The sequence below is a fragment of the Sabethes cyaneus genome, chromosome 2 (genome assembly GCF_943734655.1).
Source record: "Sabethes cyaneus chromosome 2, idSabCyanKW18_F2, whole genome shotgun sequence".
Lineage (NCBI taxonomy): Eukaryota > Metazoa > Arthropoda > Insecta > Diptera > Culicidae > Sabethes > Sabethes cyaneus.
The window spans coordinates 119820697-119845436 of NC_071354.1; the positions used below are offsets into that span (position 1 = coordinate 119820697).

The following is a 24740-nucleotide window of genomic DNA, read 5'->3' on the forward strand; positions in this document are numbered from 1 at the left end:
AGCCAACAATGGATGAATTAGGTGATTTTACTTGTATGATGGTATCTCACAAAACTAGATTGAATGTACCATGTTTAACTGATGCGTTACTTTGATAGGAAAACAATTATATTGTAAATTTTTTGACATGCCTCTGCAAAAATGCTCAAGGAAATTGATTGTTGTTAATGGATCTGAACTTTCAATTTTGGGGTAGGTGTTGGTTGATGTTGTTATTAACGGAATTCATAAGCGTTTAGAGTTGATCGTTTTGCCTTTCTACTATATAAATATATAGTATAAAGGTATAGAAATCACTTGGAAAACCGGAAATGGAAAGAAGGTCCTGCGGGCCGAATGTTATATACCATTCGACTCAGTTTCGAAAACTGCATTTTCTGTGTGTGTGTGTGTGTGTGTGTGTGTGTGTGTGTGTGTGTGTGTGTGTGTGTGTGGTGTGTGTGTGTGTGTGTGTGTGTGTGTATGTGTGTGTGTGTGTGTGTGTGTGTGTGTGTGTGTGTGTGTGTGTGTGTGTGTGTGTGTGTGTGTGTGTGTGTGTGCGTGTGTGTGTCTGTGTGTGTGTCTGTGTGTGTGCGTGTGTGTGTGTGTGTCTGTGTCTGTGTGTGTGTGTGTGTGTGTGTGTGTGTATGTGACGCTTTTAATCTCACTCACTTTTCTCGGAGATGGCTGGACCGATTTTAATGTGTCAAATGAAAGGTCTAGGTGTCCCATTGGTCGCTATTGAATTTCATACTGATCGGACTTTTAGTTCAAAAGTTATGTATAAAAATACGAAAAATATAGGACTTCATTATCTCATAGGTCTCTTAACCGATTTGAACAAAATTGATTGCATATGAAAGAGGAGCCTTGCAAACCCTTAACTTCCAAATTTCATGACGATTGGACTTTAGTTTGAAAGTTACATAAAGAAATGTGAAAAAATAGTGTTTAAAATATTTTTTTGTAACATATAAGCATTAATTCAATGAAAAGCATCACACATTTTATCATTATTTGAAAATTACTGCTGAGATCTATCAAACGAAACCGAGTTATTTAAAATCGGACGGTTCATTCAAAAGTTATTTAAACTTAAGCACCGTAAGCACGCTTAAGCACCGTATATTAAACCGTTAAAACGTGTGAAATCAAAACAAATGTTGATTGTATGCAATGTGTGTGATGTATGTATGTATGTATGTATGTATGTATGTATGTATGTATGTATGTATGTATGTATGTATGTATGTATGTATGTATGTATGTATGTATGTATGTATGTGTGTATGAATGTATGTGATGACAATTTGCAATATTAAAATTTGCAATGAAATTCAAGAAAAGTGAGAAACATGTCAATTGTCTGAAGTTTTTGAAGCCTCTTAGTGGAATACGAACTCTGAAATTAAAGAAAAGAAAAAACTTTTACCTACTAAATTCCACTATTTAATATTTATTCGCGACAGATACGTATGCGCTTTGAAATAAGACACTGATGAAGCCTGCACGTCGTAGGTGAACTACGTATCTGTTGCAAATAAATATTAAATAGTGGGATTCAATTGAAAAGTTTTTTCTTTCTTTGATTTCAGATTTCAATTGTCATTTTCTTCACTTGCTGTTACTCACAATTGTACAAGAAAAGCAAAAAGCGAAGAAAAGCAGTTTATTTAAGCATGTAGGTATAGTGGTGTATAGAATCAAAAATACTAGTGGGTTGATTTTTCCAAATAAATTTGTACAAATTCCAAACAAATTCTGCGCATCAATAGATGCTCTTTTCAATCAATAGATACTAGAGCTTAGAAATGTTATATGAAAAATAGGAAGTAAACGTTGCACGGTAGAAATTTTGTAAGATTTGTTTTCGTTAGTGATATTTTAAAGGACAAATGTCTTATGTCATGTATCATGTTTTAATAAATAAATCTGCTGAGCACCTTATATATATATATATATATATATATATATATATATATATATATATATATATATATATATATATATATTTTACGAGTTGGGAAATCTGCTGAGCACCTTAGAAGATACGGTACTATCAGACACCTGAGAAGATAACTCAGGGAGTGGGGTTTAGGTATCCCGACCCCCCTAATGGGGCGTGAGGATCCCGACCCACTAAAACCCTACTCGAGTCTCCAGCCTCAATCCCCCCTGGCACCACCTTATCGGTATTACTTCAGGGAGGGGCTATTGTGCTTAATGCACTCGCTTAGATAACTACTGGACTATGGTAGTTAGGCTGTTTATTCGCCGTTGATCGGCTCTCCAGTGGTTTTGTAGCTCGAGTACAATCTGGGTAGCAGCCGCATTGACCGCTCCCCAGATGTCCGAGCTGGAACACATCTTTTGGACTAAGTTATCCGGGGTAGTGTCCTGTCCGCTCACTGCCATCATGCTGCTTCTCGCGCCCGCGAAACGAGGGCATATGAAGAAAGCATGTTCTGCCGTTTCCTCAACATCCACGCATTCGGGACACGCGGGGGACTCCGCATGCCCAAACTTATGCAGATACTGTCTGAAGCAATCATGCCCTGACAGAATCTGTGTCAGGTGGAAGTTGACTTCGCCGTGGCGCCTGTTGACCCACCCAGATAGTTCCGGGATAAGTCGGTGTGTCCACCGACCTTTTGTGGAATTAGACCATGCCCGCTGCCATGTGGTCATCGAGGCCGATCTTGTGGTACTCCGTATGCCTCTAGTTCCACGTTGGTTGAAGCACTCTACGTCTTCGCTGATGATAATGTCAATAGGCATCATACCTGCTAAGACGCAGATTGCGTCATGTGAAACTGTGCGATACGCACTCGCCACTCTCAAGCACATGAGACGATAGGTGCTTTCCAGCTTGGCTAGATAGCTTTTGGTACCTAACGCCGATGACCACACCGGTCCACCATACCTAAGTATAGACTGGACCACGTTGGCTAATAGCCTTCGCTTGCTGCCATATACCGCAGAGCTATTAGACATCATACGAGACAATGCCGAAATAGCTGTGGAAGCCTTCTTGCAGGCATAGTCGACGTGGCTCCCGAACTTGAGCTTGTCGTCGACCATGACTCCCAGAAGTTTTAAGGACCGCGTTGACGAAATAGTGCAGTCCCCGATGCTGATCTTTGCTTGCTGTACCGACTTGCGGTTGTTCACCACGATAACCTCCGTTTTATGATGCGCTAGGTCCAGTTTCCTGGATCGCATTCAATCTTCAACAATGCTTATAGAGTCGGCAGCCGTCAACTCAACCTCTCTGATAGATTCACCATAGACTTCCAAGGTGATGTCATCCGCAAAGCCGACAATCACCACCCCTACCGGGAACTTTAGCTTCAACACCTCGTCATACATGACGTTCCACAACACCGGGCCCATTATGGAACCTTGCGGAACCCCTGCGGAGATTGGAACGCACTTCTGACCCTCCTCCGTATTGTAGCATAGCACACGATTCTGGAAATAATTTTCCAGGATCCTGTACAGCGACACCGGCACTTGGACGTTCCGAAGCGAGTTGGCTATGGAGTCCCAGCTAGCGCTATTAAACGCATTTCTCACGTCGAGCGTGACAACTGCGCAATAGCGAATACCTGTCCTCTTGCGCTGAATCGCCACCTTGGCTGTCTTAGTGCCAGACAAGATGGCATCCACCGTAGATTTGCCTTTTCGGAAGCCGAATTGGTTCCTTGACAGACCGTTTGTACCCTCAGTGTACTGTACGAGTCTGTTAAGGATAACCCTTTCCAGCACCTTGCCGGCAGTATCGAGCAGACAGATCGGCCTATATAACGAGGGGATATCCGGAGGTTTTCCCGGCTTCGGCAGTAGGACTAGATTCTGTCGTTTCCATCTGTCCGTGTTCCGTCTGTGATGTGTTTAGCAACGGTTTATAGTACAGCATTTGTTGATGTAGCCTTCCGGAGTACTGCAAAAGAGACATCAGCTGCTGCATCAGCTAGAATGCTTGAGAGATCCTCTTCTAGGGTAAGTGCCGCAATCACATATTCTTCCTCAGGTTGTTTAGTTCGATCAATCAATCTGGATAACAGGTCTGCACATCCGAACTCGTTCGTTGAAACATGGTGGATTTCAAAGTCGTAGTCCAGCATTGTGAGTGCCCAGCGTTGCAACCTGTTTGCAGTGTGTAGTGGAATGCCCTTTTTGGAACCAAAAATGGAGAGTAACGGCTTGTGATCAGTTAGCAATGTGAAGTGACGTCCAAGCAAATATTTATGGAACTTTGTTACTGCATAAACCAACGTAAGTGCCTCCTTTTCAGGTTGTCCATAGTTACGTTCTGCCGGTGCAAGCGTTCTTGAAGCATGTTGGACAGCTTTCATTTTGCCATCCGGAAACTGGTGAAAGATGACTGCCCCAATTCCGGTGTTTGATGCATCAGCAGCCACAACAATGGGTAACTTCGGGTCGTAGTGCGTTAGTAGTAACTTTGATTGAAGCGTTTCCTTGAATTGATCAAAAGCTTTTTGGCACTCAGGAATCCACCGCCACTTTGTTTCTTTCTTCAGTAATTGGTCCATCGGATGACGCAGTTCATGTAAGTTACGTACGAATCTTCCGTAAAAGTTGATGGCGCCTAGATACGAACGCAGTTCGGTGATGTTGGTTGGAGGTGGAATTGCAGCAATACTCTTCACTTTCTCAGAATCTGGATGGATGCCTTAATTATCCACGATGTGTCCCAAGTAACGAAGTTGTGGTTGGAAAAACCTACACTTTTCAGCTTCAATATGAAACCAAATATACTATATTAACAATATAGTTCACTCCTCTATAATCCTGAAGACACGACTACTAGCGCCATTGCGGCATAAAAGGTTACGAAAGTACACCGTAAATTGAATACGTCTATCGGAAACAACTCAACTTTCAGTATAGAGTTTAGCCATTTCTAGATAGAATTAACAAAAGGGCGAATGTCACAAATGTAACCCAAAAGGATGAGGTATTTTCTGCTGGACCAGTATAAGAAAATCAGCTCTCGCTCGGTTTGTTCACGTTTGCCACATTCTCTGGGTTGCTGGTTCTATCTTCAATTCAATTCAATTCAATTCTCCATCATCCCTTTTATGGCCCAAACACAATGCATACGGATTTTACTACGTTGCGGATATTTGACAGAAAACCCATGGAAAAACTGTCAAATTGCCGCAACATAATAAAATCCGTATGCATTGTGTCTGGGCCTCTACACTCATGGAATTGCGCATATGAAGATAGAATCAACAAAAGGGCGAATGCCGCAAGCGTAAAAAACCATTTGAGAGTTGATTTTGCTCAAGGGGTCGGTCACTTGGCACAGCCGTTTTTATGTTAGGCGACTTGAAACGAGCCGAACTGTGCCGATGCTGTACCGAAAGCAGGGATCGGCAACTACTCAAATCTCTTCGAGTGCTGCACCCGATCTTCGGAGACAGCACCCTAAGTCTTAAAGAGACGTGCGGGTGCAGTAGATTAGCTCAAGTGTGCTGAGTCTTTTTTGTGTCGGAGCTCTCCCGCTCCACAGAAGCCAAACGTGCAGTCTCGCAAATTGCGACACATTTCTCCATGTGCATCGTCTCTAACGAGTGTTTGCTTTGATGGGAATAACTCAGTATCGCATGACGCCTGTACGTTGATCGGAATAGCGTAGGAGATACGCATAATTATGCGAATATTATTCTGTTTACTTCTGTTAGTTCTCGTTCTGTTGCGTATCACAAACCGAAAAATGGAGGTTAGTTGTGCTACTCCGGTTACTCCATACTGTAGAGCATATATTATGGTCATTTCTCTCGTCCTGTCCAAAATTCAAGCTCATAGTTTAAGAATATGCGGGCATTCATTCAAGCCAGTAGCAAAAGAAATCACTCCGTACCGTTCTGATTCAAACGTGGAACAGTCTCAAACTTTGAACACTTAAGAATAAAATGCTCGTTAGTATCGCTAATATGATTAAATATTATGCTTATTATACACCGCCGTGTTGGTTAGAATGTCCTCTATCCGGTGAGGTTTGACATTGAATTATAGGACTCCTTGTAAGAAATCAGCAGGCGCTGGAAAAAAGTGAGAACTCAGATTTCAACTTGGTTCGCATACTCTTAGCGTTTCGTGCAAAAGTGACTGTTTTTTCGTTCGCATTATTTACCAATTTTAGAATGGTTACCTTTCCACTTCGCGATTACATATTAGGTAAGTGCAAGATATATATGGACTAAGGCATAGTTAAAATACAATATTTCATGCATTATTTCAAAGATATTAGATAAATTAAAGTGTTCGAAGTTTGAATCACGTTTTGATGAGTGATTCAAAATTCGAACAGCCACGAATAATATTAGGTTTATCCGGGTTTTCCTTCGACAAAGTGAATTGTCTGCATTGTAAAGCTGTACAAAGTCAATTTGTTTTAGATGTGGTACATGGAGTTCGAAAGTATTACACAGGTAACCAATAAGCATTACCATAAGCAGTAAATCAATCGCTTATTAGCATATCTGGCATTTATACAGCACGTTGCTGTATATTAGCTTTTGATGAGTGCTTAGGTGTTGTAAATTGCCACGCAAAATTCTACTTTAAATCTTCTTGTCGGTAATCAGCTGATAATAAGCAATGTCAGCATTATAAAAGGGTTAGCAATAAAGTAGCCGCATAACCGCCATATGCTATTTACATGCATAGCCGCCAAAATAATATTTAAGTAGCAATTAAGCTGACTTAATTGCTTATTGGATTGCATGTAAATAGCATTGATAATTCTTATTGGTTACCTGGGTAGCAATGGCCTACAGAAGTATGGATTGAAACTAATTATTGTGTGAAAAATTTAAATCGTACTGTAAGGTGGATTTAAAAAGAGTGTTTAGAAAAAGGATAAAATTTAAGTTGAATGGCACTTGAAACATTAATACTTATTAAAGTAATACAAGTGTTCGATATCTGAGTCTGAAATATTTGAGCTTTGAATGTCGACCATGAAAGTGTTCGAAGTTTGAATCAAAACCGAACTGCAGTTTTTTAGTATTTTTCAATGTGAATTAACATTTTAGCTTTATTTTTAAAATTTTTAAAATGTCCTACGCAATGTAAAAATTTTTATTTTTAAAATGTCCTACGCAAATCCGTTTTTTGATAAAAATTATCCTGTGCTTACTAAATACACTGAAACTACGCTTGTCAAGCAAGGAGGGGTGCAGTAGGGAGGCAAAAACGAAAAATTGATGGTTCAAATCGTTAAATTGCAAACATGTGTGGTAAACGCAGAAAATGACCACGCTAATAAATTTCGCGTGGGACTCTAAATAGGCGCAAACTCCGCAATACCAATTTTCATTTTTTCCGCCCAGTGACGTAAAAAACTAATCCACTGTGGTAGAGCGCATAGTCCACAGATTCAATTCAATGTAAATTTCCTTTTTTTGGTTTACGAAAAAGAAACCAATCCTCCTTCCCTCCTTGCTACATATCTGAGACTGGGTAAAACTAATAGCACTAAAACATTCCTCGTGGCGAAAAGCCCCTGTACGTAAATTTTTATGACGATCAATGCAATATTTTTTGAGCCTATAGTTGACTAACAGACAGACATTGCCATTTACATAATAGATTTATATAATAAAAATATGTAGCTGACTATTCTATACATTCATTTCAATATTTAACATAGGTGATCATATCACAATTAGAAATCAATACGAGCGAAGCAACTTATTACAAGCGTTATCCCACCACGTCGTTATCGGTTCTATTTTGCGTCCCCCTTCAAGATACATGCGAGCGGCTCGCATCAGAACACGCGTGCTACTCAAACGTGCTGTACTCAAGCACGAAAGTGTAAAAAAGTCTCCTGCCCTTTAGACAGCCTGTAGCTCATTCGTCGTACGTCTCCCGCACATTAGGCATATAGTCTCCGGCTCCGTCTCTCTTTCTTTTTGCCAAATCGGAGACAAACTCGTTCGCTTGCGAGTAGCACCGATTTTTTCGCACCGCACCGAGTAATTCGACGATCCCTGACCGAAAGTGCCGAACTGCAAGATTTGATAAATTCGTTATAATCTGATAGATCTGGCAACCGTGCGAGATGATTTTGACAACTGGCAGTGCTCCCATTTCATATGTAAAATTGAGTCGGAGGTGTGTAAAGCCCTATAAATGTTATTTTTATAAGGCTTTAGAGGTGTGCCGCTTGATATCTCTGCAGTGCCGCGGCACTATGTGCTGAGTATCCGACCCCTTGATTTTGCTACTGTTTTACCTGACTCACTGCGAATATGCGTATTATTGAAACAAAACGTAACCATACGTTTTATTCGTTTATAACGCATATGCAGTTAATATTGATAATAAACTATTTTTTATAAGTTGTGCTTTTGTTATTGCATTTAATTTGTAAAAAGTTGCATAAATAACAATTCAGTTTCACAATACAATTATTGCGTACTACTGGCACTTGAAATATAACGTTTAAGTACGTTATTTTTAGTGATCAAAATTAACGATATTTACGATACAAGGGCGATATTTTTCGAAACCTTTCGAACCAACACGATCCCGCGAACACAACGCATATTCGCAGTGAGTCAGGTAACACACTAGGCTCGTCCAGCAAATAATAACTCACGCGTTTTGTTTACACCTGCGGCATTCGCCGTTTTGTTAACTCTATTGAGATATGTGAGTGTAAATGAAGAATTATTGTCAAAAATCTTTCTGTTCCTCACACCCTTTAATAATTTCCTGACCTTGCTTGTTTTGAAGACTAAACTTTTACTGGTGGCAGCACCTTATTTTCGTAGCCGCGTATTAAGTGAAAACTTATTTACTAGACGGTTTAAAATAAAAACGTTGCTATAATTTAAACATTTGGTTGGATCGCTAAAACCAAGACTCAATTTTTCGTATAACAAACTAATCCGGTTAGTTTTATTATTGTTCAAGTGCTAAATTTGTGAAATGGGTCGCATATACTGTGCAGTTTCTGGATGTTCCATTTCGATTTCCAGTTATGTTCCTATTTTATTATATTGTCAATTGCAAGGAAAATTGTACCATCCAAAGTGCGATTTCGCTCATAAAAGTGCTATTTTGCATTAAATCGTTTCGGTATCTTCGGCGCACTTTTTCGTTATCTTCCAAGCAATAAGTGCGCCGAAGAGACCGAAACGATTTAAGCTAAAATAGCACTTTTATGAGCGACTTATTGCACTTATTGTTTGGACAATTTTTCTTGCAATTGATAATATCTTTAGGCAAACGGATACGTGGGCAAAGTTTTGTCGCAAACCGCCAATCAGCAAAAGTAGTCTGATTTGTTCCCTACATTTCCATGAATCCGATTTTTTCAATCCTGATAACAAACGTCAAGGGTTAATACAACAGACCATGAATGAAAAATTATGACAATAATAAATTAATTGTTTTTAGTCTATCCAGCTTTCCACGAGCGATAATGGCGGATATTGAGCACAAGTGTGCACAATCTTTTGACATGCATTGGAGGAGCGTCGAGTTCGCCCTGACGGAGTTACTATGGATACATTCAAGATTGTTTGTTGTTCGAATGTAAAAATGTAAACATTGTTCAATTTTGCAGATCAGCTAAAGAGGAACATAATTGAACGGACAACAAGTTTTATGGATTGTGGCTTTGCAGTTTTCGCAAATTTCAGGGAGAATGTTCGAATACGCAACGGAAAGTTTCTTATCAAGTCGAGACGCTGTTCTAGAGCAAACTTGACAACGGCTCGACCAACATGAAGTTAATGTTTGCGTTAATGTGTAGTGTTTCGAATATTCAATTCGCACGATTGTGAAAAAGTATTCTGAGCCAGTGCCTTCAGCAAATTATGGCCGCAAACCACTATAAAAGTTTGAATCCATTTAGTTATGTTCCGCTTCAGCTGATCTGCAAAATTAAACAATGTTTTTTTTTTAATTCTATATTAGAGAGGTTTTCAGCCTGCGGCTGGTTCGCCTCTTTAAACAATGTTTACATTTTTACACTCGAACAACAAACAATCATGAATGTATCCATAGTAACTCCGTCAGGGCGAACTCAACGCTCCTCCAATACATGTCAAAAGATTGTGCCCACTTGTGCTCAATATCCGCCATTATCGCTCGTGGAAAGCTGGATTCCTGCACGCTACTGAAATGTCAAAAATGTTGTTCAACCATTACGTACACGTCCGACATTATGGTTCGTGAAAAGCTGGATAGTTTCTAGTATTCACAATTAATTTTTATATCTAATGTTACAATTTAGAAGAATGACGTCATAGGGTTATTTATTTATTTAGTCGTCAAATCATAGTAGACCTTTTACATTAGTTGTTACATTATATTAGTTCTATCACTACAACACAGTCTACAAAGAAAACTGAACAGTGCAACTTTTAAATTACATAATATTGCTTACATTTTTTGCATCTAGCGCGTAGAATTAAAGTATTGTTTTAATTTTAATTTAGACATAGTAAAGTCAATATTTTCGCAATGTTGGTTATAGGCGATCATCATCTGATTTAAAGGCCCGAATTTGGCATAGTTTGTGCGACAGTGACTTATGCTAAATATATTTCGGTTCCGCAATTGACGGTTCGGTACATAAAAGCTGAGTTTGGATAAAATTTCCATAGAATCTATACGGTGTGAAACAATATCGTTTACAAATGACACTTTGGCGAACTCACGTCGCTGTTTTAGTGTCTGTATATTTATAAGCAAGCAGCGGGCTTCATAAGAGGGAAGAGGAAAGCTTGTCCAATTTAGTTTACGCAAAGCAAACAGCACGAATTGTTTTTGTACTGATTCTATTCGTTCCTGGTGTATTAATGAAAATGGTGACCAGACTATGCTACAGTATTCTAATATTGACCTCACATATGCAAGATATAGTGTTTTTATTGTGTATGGGTCACGGAAGTCGTAGCTAAATCTTTTTATGAATCCTAGCATACTGTTAGCTCTGTTGATAATTGTGTTATAATGTTCAATAAATGTTAGTTTTGAGTCTAATATAACTCCTAAATCTCTGATTTTTTCACACTTTTCAACCAAATTATTTCCTAGAGAAATTGTAATGTTTGGCATGTTTCTTTTTCTACTAAAGGCTATTGATCTACATTTATGAGTGTTAAGTTGAAGAAGACTTTTGTTACACCAAATATAGAAAACCTGTATTTCGAGCTGGAATACTCTGACGTCCTCCTCGTTTGTTATTTCTAAAAAGAGCTTCATATCATCGGCATATACTAATACCCTAACATTTGTCAGTAAGAAAGAGATATCGTTCACAAATAAAATAAACAAAAGAGGGCCTAAATGTGAACCTTGGGGAACTCCAGAGGTTACTTCTAGAGGGTTTGACTTTTTCCCTTCAAATTTGACTATTTGCTGACGATTAGTCAGATAGGATTCGATCCATTTAAGCAGATCTGATTGGACTCCTATTTTTTGTAATTTAAATAATAGCATGGGTATATCAACGCGATCAAATGCTTTGCTGAAATCAGTATATAATGCTTCTACATAGCTCCCTTTGTCCATTGCATTCAGCGAATAACTAACGAATTCAATTAAATTTGTATTAGTTGAGCGGCCCTTAAAAAACCCATGTTGCATATTTGATATTCTATTTTTGACTTGATTGAACAACGATTCATTAATGATTGCTTCAAAAACTTTGGGAATACAAGAAATAATAGCAATACCTCGATAGTTACTTATATCAGATTTTTTACCGCTTTTAAAAATTGGAATGAGGTATGAGGCTTTCCATGCCTTAGGGAAATTGCCGGATTCTAGTGACATGTTAAAAAGCCAATACAATGGAGCTGTAAGTTCTAATGCTAACTTTTTCAAAAACACGGGAGGAATACCGTCGGGTCCGCAACCCTTGGAGGCATCCAACTCAGTTAAACCTTCTAAAATAACATGTGCTTCGATTTTTTTGATAGTGATATCAGTAGTAAATTCTGGGAGGAAATCGAAATATCTGTAATCCCGATCTGTTTCCGAAAAAGCAGTATAAGTTCCTTGAAAAAAAGTTGAAAATAGATTGCAAATTTCATCTGGGTTATCAGCAACCGTTTCGTTGAGATACATTTCTGTCGGATAATTGTTCGATTTCAATTTAGTTTTTACATAATTAAAGAAATATTTTGGATGACGTTTTAATTCACTTTCGGTTTTGGAATTATATTGCTCGTATGCTGTATCAATGGCTACATTTAGTTGGTTACAAATATCTAAGTAAAGGGCGTTACTGCCATTATTCTTGTACCTTTTATGGGCTTTTTGTTTGCGATTTTTCAAGTTTTTTATTTGTTGGTTAAACCAAATAGGATATTTTGAATAGCCATGTCGCCTTACTTTCTTTAGGGGGACATGCTCATTTATAATTTCATTTAATAATTTGTAAAAGATTTCTACAGAGGTTTCGATACCTTCATCACAATTGAAAAGGGTTTGCCAATCTAATGTGCTAAGACAACATTTAATGATATCATAATTTGCCAAATGAAACTGGTGGACATCTTCATATTCCCAATCAAGGGGTCTCTTATTTTCATGTACGAATATAGAAAATTCAATGGCTGTATGGAATGCTTCGTTTTTCCATAGTGGAGTCAATGAAGCGGTTACACAAAAGTCTTCATGCATGTTTGTTAACAATAAATCTAAAAAGCAATTTTGCTGATTCTTCACATGATTGATTTGATTAAGTCCTAAACTAGAAGTTTTGTCAAAAATAAACTGTAGCGTTTCATTTTCACCTACAATTGGAAGTAAGATGTCCTCATTTTCAGTGTCTGGAATAAAACCGGCATTGCGTTGATTGAAATCACCGTATATATGAATTTTCACTTCCGGGGGAAATTTGGAAAAAATTTGTTCAGCAACCTTGAAAAAATTTTCATAAGCAGATTTAGTTGCGTTATTTGGAGGGAAGTATACTGAGCAAAAAACGTGTGTTTCGCCCGCTACCAGTACTTTTACCCATATATACTCAAATTCTTTGAATTTCGTGGTAATAATAATGTCGGAATCAAGTTTAGTTGAGACAGCAATTAAAACACCACCACCGGACTTCTTTTCAGAAACCTGAAAGTTTCGGTCATCTCTGTAAACATTATAAGCATTTCCAAAAACTTCTTCACTTCTAACACTTTCATCCCAACTAGTTTCATTCGCCAAAATTATTAGAAAGGAACAACTTAAAATTTTATTACAAATATGTCTAATCTTAGACGAACCTCTCATGCGGTTGAGGTTTTGACAGTACACTACAATTTCTGTTTCTGATTTTGATTGTACTACTGAGTTCACGCCAGATGGTGTTAAATCTTCCTCTAGGGAGTGCGTCGGATGTTCGTAAAACACGAATGTCGGCAGGAGCATGCCTCACATGCTGTAGGTAGAGAATTCCTTGGGTCCATAAGATTATAAGAGCGCGACGGTAATTCATTAGGTGGATGTGGGTTTAAAATTTCACCTCTCTGGAATTGTATTGACGGATGATAGTTAGCTGGCGGCCTGGAAAACTGGTCTTTCGCTGCCGCAAGAAGCTCTCTATCAGGTGGCAGCCACATGTTTCGGTTTTGAATGCCAGTGAAATTAGAGTTACGTTGGTTAATGTAATGGTTTCTACTATTACTGGGTTCGTGGTTACTTCTGTTATTACGATTACCAGTCCTGTAGTTGTTGTTGTTGTTGTTGCTGCTGTTGTTGTTGTTGTTGTTGATGTTATTGTTGTTGTTGTTGTTATAATTGTAATGCCTGTTGTTATTACCGATGATTCTATTATTCCGGTTGTTACTGTTCCTGCTATTCCGATTGTAGTTGTTTCTATTACTCCTGTTGTTATTGTATCTGTAGTTATTGTTGCTTCTATTGTTGTAGTTGTTATTGTTGCTGTTATTGTTGTTATGGTTAAAAGCGTGATTCTGATTGGAGTTACCGTTATCCACATTATTAGAAACATTGTGTGTATTATTGTTTCTTGCTCTACGCTGCCTTCTGCGTCTTGCATTTATTGCCTGCTTTTGCTGATTTAAACGACCTAATTTACGTGCGTCGTATTCCTCCCAGTTAGCTTTCCATACCCTCTTCGTACCCAAAAATCGCCATCCTGAAGAATCAGTTTTTTCGTTATTGTTTAATTCTGTTGACAAACTGGGGAATGAGTCAGATACCATTGACGGTGGCACAGTATTTTGCATTGCTGTGAGGTTTGCTGACAATGACTTTAACTCATCGAGAATTTCCAGCCCTATTGTTGGGTAGTGCTGCATGGTTGATTCAGCCGCCATATCAATCGTCACGGTAGAAAGTCTTTTTATTTCGTCATTGAGTTCCGACATCCCTGACGACATCGATTGCATCGAAGATACTACATTTTTATTCGATGTCTGCATTGCCAAATCGACCAATGACGTCAGGTGGTTTTTTATTCCACTAACTAGGCCAGTAGTAACAGCACTCCTATACGTCGTCAGCTCTTTTTTCACGTCACCGAGAAGCGCTTCAATACGATCCATCGCTTCTTGAATTAGGTGCTCATTATTTTGCTGACTCGTGCGATGAACGACCTCGGTGTTTGTGTTTATATTTTCGCACAGCTGGGATTGTTGATTTACCAGCGCTTTGATATCAAAATTTAAGGTGATTAACGCTTGGCAAGTGTTGCAGCAAGACAGGATATATGACAGCGGATCTATAATTTTTTTTCTCTTCTTCGTAACGAGCCGCGCTGAACCGAAACACCTACACATGCTGCATGAAAGCCACGATTGCAGCCAATGCAAACCCACAAAACTTCTTCAGTGGTTGAATCTGATTGGCAAATTTCACAGATCATTGTCACTTCACTTCACTTGACTTCACAATCAAATTAATTAAGCTCAAATTTATTACGCAGGTCTGTGTTATCCAAACTTAAACCTTAAGCACGGTGAACGTTCGCGACGGTTATTAAAACAAACAAACTAAAACACGACAAACCGGGAGTGAATTTAAAATGCGACCGTACTGCTTGGCGACTCGAACGAACTGATTAGAGAGGTTAGAGATAGCATATTCAATCTACCGCACCTTTTACTTATGCATTGGTTGCACGCTTAAAAATGTTTGTTACAAAAAGCTTTTAGTCACCTTTTTAACCGTTAGAGGGTGTTACTTTTGCGTCTTTTCGGTTATATATGAGATTTTGCGAAGTGAACTATATTGTTAATATAGTATACTTGATGAAACCCATACTCCTTGAGTCATTGAAAAAGCTGATTGAGTGATGCTGTATGCGACTTCATATCCTTCTCAAACACGATGACGGCGTCGATGAGAGAGCGAACTCCTGGTATGTCCGCGATCATTCCATCGACCAAGCGTTGAAATGCTCCCGGAGCTGACTTCACTCCTGGAGCAAGACGATTAAATCGGAACAAACCACGATGCGTATTGATGGTGAGAAGCTTTTTTGATTCTTCATCACCTTCAAGTTGTAGATATGCGTCTGAGAGATCGATGATGCTAAAAACGGTGCTGCTATTAAGTTGGGCGAAAATTTCCTCTGGAGTAGGAAGCAGAAAATGATTAGCTTCCAGTGCTTCGTTAAGCCCAGTTGAATAGTCCGCGCAGATGCGAACTTTTCCATTAGGTTTGCGCACTGCCACGATAGGAGCGGCCCACTCGGAGAAGTCGACTGGATCAATGATGCCCAGCGATTGCAGTCGCGTAAGCTCGGCATCAACCAATGATATCGTATTGAAAGGAACAGGTCGTTTTGGACAGAAAATCGGTTTGGAATTTGATTTTAGAAAAAGCCTTACCGTCATTTTCTTGCAGTGTTCAAGTGAGTCTTTGAAAATGTCTGCATGCTTCGCTCGGAATTCAAGAATTTGTTGATCGCTTTTCACTTGTACTTGATTGCAGATGGAGTCGATGGGAACTGACCATAGTCCAAACATTTCTATCCATTCAATGCCCAGAAGGTTGAGGTTTGGAGTTGTTGTGACGAAACATCTTCCTTGATAGGTTTTACCGCTGATCTGCATTTCGCACTGAAACTCGCCGATTAGTTTAAGTGGCTGACCTGATGCGTTGACTGCTTCAATCGTCGGATTATTGATTGCAGGTTTACCCAAATTGTTCCAGGTCTGCTTCGAAATTACCGTGATATCGCTTGCTGTATCGAGTTGAAGTTTGGTTTTCACACCGTTGATGCTGATCGCTATAAACTTCCGCTTGCTGGATTGGTGAGCGATTTGATTCACAACGAAAAATCCTCTTGATTTGGCTTTCTTTCCCTCCAATACAGGCATTGCTTTTTTCCCTCTTGTTCTGACTTAGAGTTGCTAGCTGACTTGGAAATGCAACTACAGTAGCCTAATCTTACAATTCTTCCACACGATTGTGAAGAACGTGCTGCTCGAGCCATAAATGCTGATACAGTAGCTTTCCTTATGACCAACACGGTTGCATGTCTTACACTGATGACTCGAAAACGGACAATCGCGAACGTAGTGCATTTGACCGCATTGCCAACAAGGTGTGCGTCCAGATTTACCAGCCGTTGGGTGATTCTTCGAAGTATCTTTATCACGAACTGTGTACACCGTTTGCTTCGAGCTTGATGGTTGCTCGATTAATGTGGTGTTCGCTTTGAGATTGACCACTCGCTGATACTCCACGACAAGATTTTCAAGTTTTACTGGTGCTTCAGCTGTCTCGGTTTCAATGCGGGAAAGTAGTCTACCGCGTATGTCTGCATAGTGTGGCACTTTGAGACCACAAACGAAAATCAGACATTTGAATTGATCTATCGTAAGTTTTTCACATTCGAAAGCTTCACAGGCGCAATTCACCTTCCCTCCGTAGCTGATGATGTCGTCTGCTTCGGACTTCAATAGTTGTAAATACAGGTAACGTTTGTTGAACACGCTTGTCTGGGTGCCGAAAATTTTCTTCAACGTTGCTATGGTAACGTCAAAACTTTTCATGCCTGGCTCTTCCGGAAGGATGAAATTGATGTACCGGATGTGCGAAGGCGTGTCCAATTTTCGTAACATGAGTTGTACCTTTGCTGGCTCGTCCAATTTCGCAGCATCATGTTCGAAAAGGTCCTTCTAACGATTGTACCACCGGTCAAAAGTGATTTCGTTTTCGGGATCGAACGAAAATTCGGTAATATTGCTTGCAAGATTTTCGAGAATTTGTTCGGCATTGATTCGTGCTGGAGCTGGTTCCGCCAATTTTTGAAGTAACTCCGTTATCCGCAGGATCGCTTTTTTAATTTCAGCCATTCTTCCGGAATTTTGCAGGCTTTATCCTCGTCGCCAATTTGTTGTGTCTTGATTGAATGAAAGACTGTTCAAACTATAACGTCTAATGTATTTACGTCTATTCCTATGACAAACCAAGAATGAATCGCTGTTATTTGTTTGCTAGTCTAGATTGCTATGATCTAACAATATGTATGTATGTATGTATGTATGTATGTATGTATGTATGTATGTATGTATGTATGTATGTATGTATGTATGTATGTATGTATGTATGTATGTATGTATGTATGTATGTATGTATGTATGTATGTATGTATGTATGTATGTATGTATGCGTGTATGTGTGTATGTATGTATAAATTTGCAATTTTAAAATTTGCATAGGAATACAAGAAGAGTGAGAAGCATTTCAATTGTCATTTTCTTTACTTGCTGTTACTGGCAATCAGACGAGCAAAGCAAAACACGAAGAAAAGTATTTGATTTAATCATATAGGTATAGTGGTGTATAGTATTGAAAATACTAATGAGTTGATTTTCCCAAATAAATTTATACCAATTTCAAACAAATTTTGCGCATCAATAGATGTTTTTCCAATCAATAGACGAATTTATAGACATTTTATATGAAAAGAGGAAGAAAGGTTACTAATAATTCTGTACGATTTACGAATACGAATAAAATATGGGTCTACTCATACCAGCAAAAATAACAAGCGCCGAAAATTATATCGATCATGTTTTCCATCCTCAAGCATGTTTATGGTGCTGCTTTTGTTTCTCATCGTTTCCTAAAACATCTAACGGGCATTATCGTATAAACGATACAATCAAGCTAATGACTATTTTTTCATTAAAGTTTATTCAAAAGAACCCAGCAAACACCAACTCGTATATCAATGTACGAAAATTATCGTTATTGACTTTTAATAAATTCAGTATTGTAAATATAGTCTAATGAAGCGCACGTAAGTTTATATTCTATCGACGATTATGACGATATGAAGTGATTGACCTACGACTTTCAGTACAGAATTGTATAGCATAATAAAACCAATCGCTTTGAGTCGGATCTTATCCCATACAAAGACTTATAAAGTTGAATTGTTAACGTATATATTGTAGTACGTATATGGCCTCCAAATTAGTACGCATATGCAAGTTTTGTACATCAGATACGATTATTCAGGGTATATATAGGTACTTATAACTCATTTATTGCTCTGATATGCATATGAAAATGTTTACTGGGAAGCTCAAGTTTTGATTTTCATGCAAAAATAATTAACTGAAAGAGCGCCAACTAAGAAAAAGTCCCATTTCTCTTTTTCGTTTTTCATATCTAATGCTCTACTCAGTTATTTTTTCAAATTCAGATATTATCTTTTTGGGATAAGGATTTCGAAAAATAAGGAACGGATATTTAAAAATATAGTCAAGTTAATTATAGCTGTTCCTGAGAAATTAAACAATAATTATTGCGGCAGTAGAAAGGCTAGGGTACACTGCTAGGTGGATTAATTCGGGTTTTTTGAAGTAGGACTACTTCTTTGATTTCTATATTGGGGTGCACTTTAAAAAAACGAAAAGGGAACATGTAACGAAAAGTGGTTATAGTTTGCACGCCTATAACTCAGTCATCCCTCAATAGATTCTAGAGACATTGGTATTAATCGATTGGAAATTTTTCAAAAAATCCATTACAACACAGTAGATTACATGTTTCCCTAAAATAGAAAATATTAGATGAATATTCATTAATTCAATATTTTCATTTTTTTGGCTTCCCACGTCAATGCTTCCCAAGCACAGATGACAGAAATATATACGAGATGAGCTTTAAGCTCCCTTAGATTGTATTTAGTTTACGCCTTATAATAGAATCCGCTCGAAAATTGTTGGGCTTCAGCTGTTGCTGTTTCCCCGGAATAAGGCATCGAAGACATCCAAATTCACCAAGCGAGACGCCAACAAACCGAAGAAACCATCGACTCGTCCGCCTGCGAACGATATGGTTTTCGTTGCTATCAATACTCTGTATAATCAACGGGTCCTCGCTGCATGCCGTCTACAAGTAAATTGTCGCTAGCCAGAATTGTGGTCATATTCGTGAAAAAGGTTTTGAAATTAGCTGTCGAAAAGCTGGTCCAAACAAAGAGAGCAGGCGCTTCTGATTTGTTCAAGGTTGATAAAACGGACGATAACAAATTAACTTTGCTAACTGCTGCAAAGGCGGCTCCGATTAAAGCTTACTACTGGAGTAAATATGCGGTTGCCCCCAAACAAAAATCTACTAAACCAATGAAAACCGTAGCAAAGGCACCGAAAGCCCCAAAGCCAAAAGAAGTCGTTCCAGCGGAGAAGGTGGCTCGAAAAAAGCTGCTGCCCAGATGTAAATTTCCTTGATTTGCAGAACTAGTATCTGGTAGAACAATCAACAATCAGTTCTTTTAAGAACTACTGAATAAGTATACGAAGCAGTTAAATTGATTTTTCTCACATTTTTCCTCATTTTAAAATGAACATGACAAATTGGCAGTTTATCAAGTATGCGCGTACGAGCCCGCCAGTCATGTTTAAACTGTATTACATGGCAAAATCCTCTGAAAATCAAACTGCGCCACTTCGTAATTCGAGAATAAGCGTTTAGTGAGAAAATCGAAGTGCATCTTCAATTACATATTTGGCCCTTAAAAGGGCTGATTGTTGTATAGTTACAGAAGCCTGACCAGATACATTTACTATAGGTCGATATATTTTGGTACCTTCCGAGACGGCGCGCTTGGCAAACTCACCCGGCAGCCAACCACACTCACTATAACTTGTTGCAATTATGCTTGACTGAGCGGTTACAGTCAAAAGAGCAAAACCACAACCACACACAACTGTGAGTGCCGTCTGCCGTGCTAATGTGCCATCCCTGTCGATCCACGTTTGCTTGCTTACATGAAAATTATGCATGCGCGGTGAGGTAGCGCTTTTTATTCGAACAAAGCACGATTCAGTAGCTCCACCCTTTTTTCCTATTCTGCTATTCCATTACCTACGTGGCACGGCCTTATTGTCGATGCTTATGGCTTGCTCAGATATATAACAAGAGGTAAGTCGGCGAACGGCATTATTTAGACGCTGTTCGAATTATTGTAAACATCCAGTCGAAACACAAAATCTAATCATGTCTGGACGCGGTAAAGGTGGAAAAGTTAAGGGAAAGGCAAGTCCCGTTCATATCGTGCTAGGCTCCAGTTCCCAGTAGGCCGTATTCACCGTCTACTTAGGAAGGGCAACTATGATGGAGCAACCGTCTATCTGGCTACCGTGATGGAATACTTGGCAACTGAAGGTTTGGAATTGGCAGGAAATGGCAGGAGGCCCGTGACAACAAGAAGACCAGAATCATACCCCGTCATCTGCAATTGGCCATCCGCAATGACGAAGAATTGAACAAACTCCTTTCCGGTGTCACCATTGCTCAAGGAGGTGTTCTTCCGTACATTCAGGCTGTACTCTTGCCTAAGAAGACCGAAAAAAAGTCATAGATTTCCAGCTGTCGAGTTAATTATCAAAATACCCCGTCCTTTTCAGGACGACAAACATCTGTTTATGAAGATTTACTATATTTCGCTCGCTGATTCTCGATTCAACCTTTCAGGTAATAGCATACTGATTATTACAATGAACCAATTCTCATACTAAACAAACGTCTGTTGGAAGTTTATTTTGTCGTGATTAGGGGAGAGTAGTCAACAGTGAGATAACAGGAACAGTGAAACATCGGGAATAGCTTCGCCATAAAACATTCAAGATCCATGATATTTTCCTGCAAAGTAAAGTTTTTGAATCTATATCACATAATACAATTTGAGAAAAATTTGTTAATTTTTTAGTATATTTTTCACCAAAAGTCGTTTTTGGAGGGGTCAAAGTAAATTTTATTGCGATCATTTTCAGGTGATTTTTAACGGCAAATCGAATAACTAATCCAAATTAAATTTACTACATAGCGTCTCATAGGAATGAAAGATTCAAAACCTGGTTTCGAGAAAAACGACGTTGAAGTTTTTATTCGCTGTGTAATCGATCCAGACATGCGCGGTACAAATAGCTGTAGCTTTATCAATTTTTGGAATTCATCGAAAATACTAGAGCTTAGAAATTTTATATGAAAAAGAGGAAGAAAGGTTACTAATAATTCTGTACGATTTACGAATACGAATAAGGCCATTACAAATATTTTATAAAGTTTTTGTCCTTCCGGTGTTCGGACACTGAAGGAGGGGGGGGGGGGGGAAACAGAGTAAATTTATTAATCGAGCAAAAAAAACATGGATTCTAAGAATTTTTATTTAAGGTTTAAACGTGAAAACCGAAGCTATTCTTGCTTATAATATATACGTTATTATTTTCTATGCAAAAATATACGAAAAAATCAGAGGGGTTGTGTACAAGACACGACCGCATATATAGATGACGCAGGACTACGTAAGTATCTTTGTAGTGATAGTAGCATGTATTCATGCTTGTAATCATTCGATTCTTCATGTATACATGCTATATGCAACATATATACATGCTACATGCGTTGTATGTAACATTTATCAAAGTAGTAACATTGCATACGTTCAATTCTCAAAAGATTGTGCATTTGAAAACAATTTAACAAAATCAAGAACACAAACTATAACTTTCCTGCTACCTTACTGAAATTAAAGATTGTTTTTATTACCCATGGTTCCCCACGTTGAAGCAATTTTACCAATTGAATCCCATTTTATCAACAGCACATCTTTTCAATACACTTCTAATGAAACGGTAAGCCTGCGTATTCACGGGAAGCTAGCAATCATTGACTTTTCGTCGGAAACCCCAATTTCGGAAGAAGTTTTTCGGCCCAAAAGCGGGATTGTGTTTATAAAAATATATATACTGCATTCTTCTTGCCAATCTAAACACAGCGAATATATTTTCATAAACCGAATTCAAACAAAAAACTGCTTTTGAAATTGGCAGAATCGATGATGACTAATTTCACCTTCATACAAAGTCGTATTATAACCGAACACTACAGCTAGCACATTTTTCCAACACAGATATTAAATTCGCCGAGGTTTATTCGTCTCGCAGTAAAGAATTTGCGATCTGTTGAGACAACGAACTTGTCATTTTTTCTGACACACTTCCCTAACACAGACATCAAATTGGACTAGGTTTAATCACGTTCGTAAGAAATCTGTTGGCACGAGTGGGCTTTGTCACTCTTTCTGCCGTACTTCCCAAGCAAGGACATCAAAATGGTCTATGTTTAACCGCGGAGTTAAGAAATCTTGTTGAAATGAGGAAACTTTTTCACTTGTTTTGGCTTACTTCCCAAGCACAGATATAAAATTGGTATAGGTTTAGATCATCGCAAAGAATCTTCCAACCAATCACGAAGCGAGAATTCTGGTAAAACATAGCTTCATTATTTTCAATTTTTCAATAGTTCAACATCAAGAATCCATACTTTTCTTCATTTGGGTCAATTCTTAGAAGATTTTCCGATCGATTGATGTGAGAATATTGAAAATCGATCGGAAAACCGCCGAGCTATTAGCGCTCAAAACCTTTCATTTTTCGTGACGCTCGCATTTTTCGATTTTTTGGAATGACACCCTATCTCAAAACTTGCCGTAAGACGTAGTCCTACGTCAAAAGACAAAAAACAGAGGAAATTTTTTTTGGGCGATTTTCGGAAATTCCATTGTTCGAATTTCCATTTCTGTTTCGTGCTAGAAGCGTTAATTCAACTCGGAGACTAATTTTTTGAGTTTTTCAAGTCTGTAGAGCCCACAGACAATTGATTTTATGAAAAGAAATTTGACTCATCCTAAAAATTATTTTTTTGCCCCCCGATTTTTCAAGCCAATTTCCAAGGGGGGGGGGGGGGGTGACAAAAACTTTAAATATGATTTGCAATGGCCTAAATATGGGTCCACTTATACCAGCAAAAATAACAAGCGTCGAAAATTATATCGATCATATTTTCCATCCTCAAGCATGTTTATGGCGCTGCTTTTGTTTCTTTGTTCTCATCGTTTCCTAAAACATCTAACGGGCAATATCGCATAAACGATACGATCAAGCTAATGACTATTTTTTCATTAAAGTTTATTCAAAAGAAGCTCAAGTTTTGATTTTTATGCTAAAATAATTAACTGAAAGAGCGCCAACTAAGAAAAAGTCCAATTACTCTTTTTCGGTTTTCATATCTAATGCTCTACTCAGTTATTTTTTCAAAGTCAGATATTATCTTTTTCCTTATATTTAAAAATGTCAAGTTAATTATAGATGTTCCTGAGAAATTAAAAAATAATTGTTGCGACAGTAGAAAGGCTGGGTCACACCGCTAGGTGAATTAATTCGGGTTTTTTTACAATGATTAATTGCTTATTACCAGAATAGTTGGTCTAAGAGAATAGACAAAGACTTGATGAATATTCACTCTAATAGACACGATCTGAAAGTGGTTGACGGGTGTCTATTTTTCCAGATTTTTTTTCCATGTGTGGACTCATCACTGGCTAACAAGAAGATATCTTCATGCGTTTCACTACCGTTGATTTAAATCACGTCGAGTCAAACTATCGGACAACTCCTGTCTCTTCCACAGGTCAGGTCAAAGTGAAAGATCAGAACAAGGTGATCCTCAGATAACCGTCGATGATCGAAACCTGCCTAACGAAATTCGTTATCGCCGTGTTCGAAAGTACGAAGTTGCACTTTTCGGTTAAAATCATCTTCTTCAAGCGCACGGCTTGCATCTTGCCAACACGACCAACCCCAACGATAGAGAAAAAAGTGAAACACTCTCGATTGCGGGCGGGTCATTAGCCTTTATCGACAGGTCAACCTCCTCGATCGAGTTTGCGATGATAGGCAAATTAGGCAACGTAAGCGAGCGTCTGGGATATTATTCTGATAATAGCACGTATGCAGATTTGATTTGATTTTGTGTATCGGCGCGCGGCATTGCCGACCACAGATTTTTATAGAAAATTTACTTGGAAAAGTAGCGATATGAAAAATGAACTAATATCTAAATTTACAAATAATACTAATAATACTACCGTGAAAGCACCAGTCGCCGCGCAGTTTCAGTGGCCGCGCACCCGGCAATATTTTCATTAATTACATAAAATTAAGATAAAAACATATAGTTTTATGCATACAGTTCTGTTGTTACACTTTTTCTGTTTATGTTAAAGTAAAATAGACAACCAGGCGACGCCTGAAGAAGCAAAGGAAAAATAAATTCAAGCGGGTGATACTACAAGACGCCATCTTGGCAAATTTGTTAGCTGACAAACTAAAAAAGTGCATTCTTGAATTTAAGAGTTTTTTGGGACGCGTAGCAAAAATATTCCACAAAAAGTACAAAGGTCCATGCCTAGTGGCATGGGCGCAGGCTTGAAGTAGGAC

General features: G+C 38.5%; 2 protein-coding genes and 1 pseudogene across 6 annotated transcripts in view; 2 read left to right on the forward strand and 1 right to left on the reverse strand.

Moving 5' to 3' along the window:
* The window catches only part of LOC128734284 (plexin-B), a 748132-nt gene that overhangs the window by 15312 nt on the left and 708080 nt on the right, over positions 1 to 24740 (forward strand). The gene's annotated exons all lie outside the window — the stretch shown is intronic.
* Positions 15267 to 16319, reverse strand: LOC128735942 (uncharacterized protein K02A2.6-like). The gene has a single exon (XM_053830423.1). The coding sequence runs from the start codon at positions 16317 to 16319 to the stop codon at positions 15267 to 15269; it is 1053 nt and encodes a 350-aa protein (XP_053686398.1).
* Positions 20458 to 20821, forward strand: LOC128734285 (histone H2A-like; annotated as a pseudogene).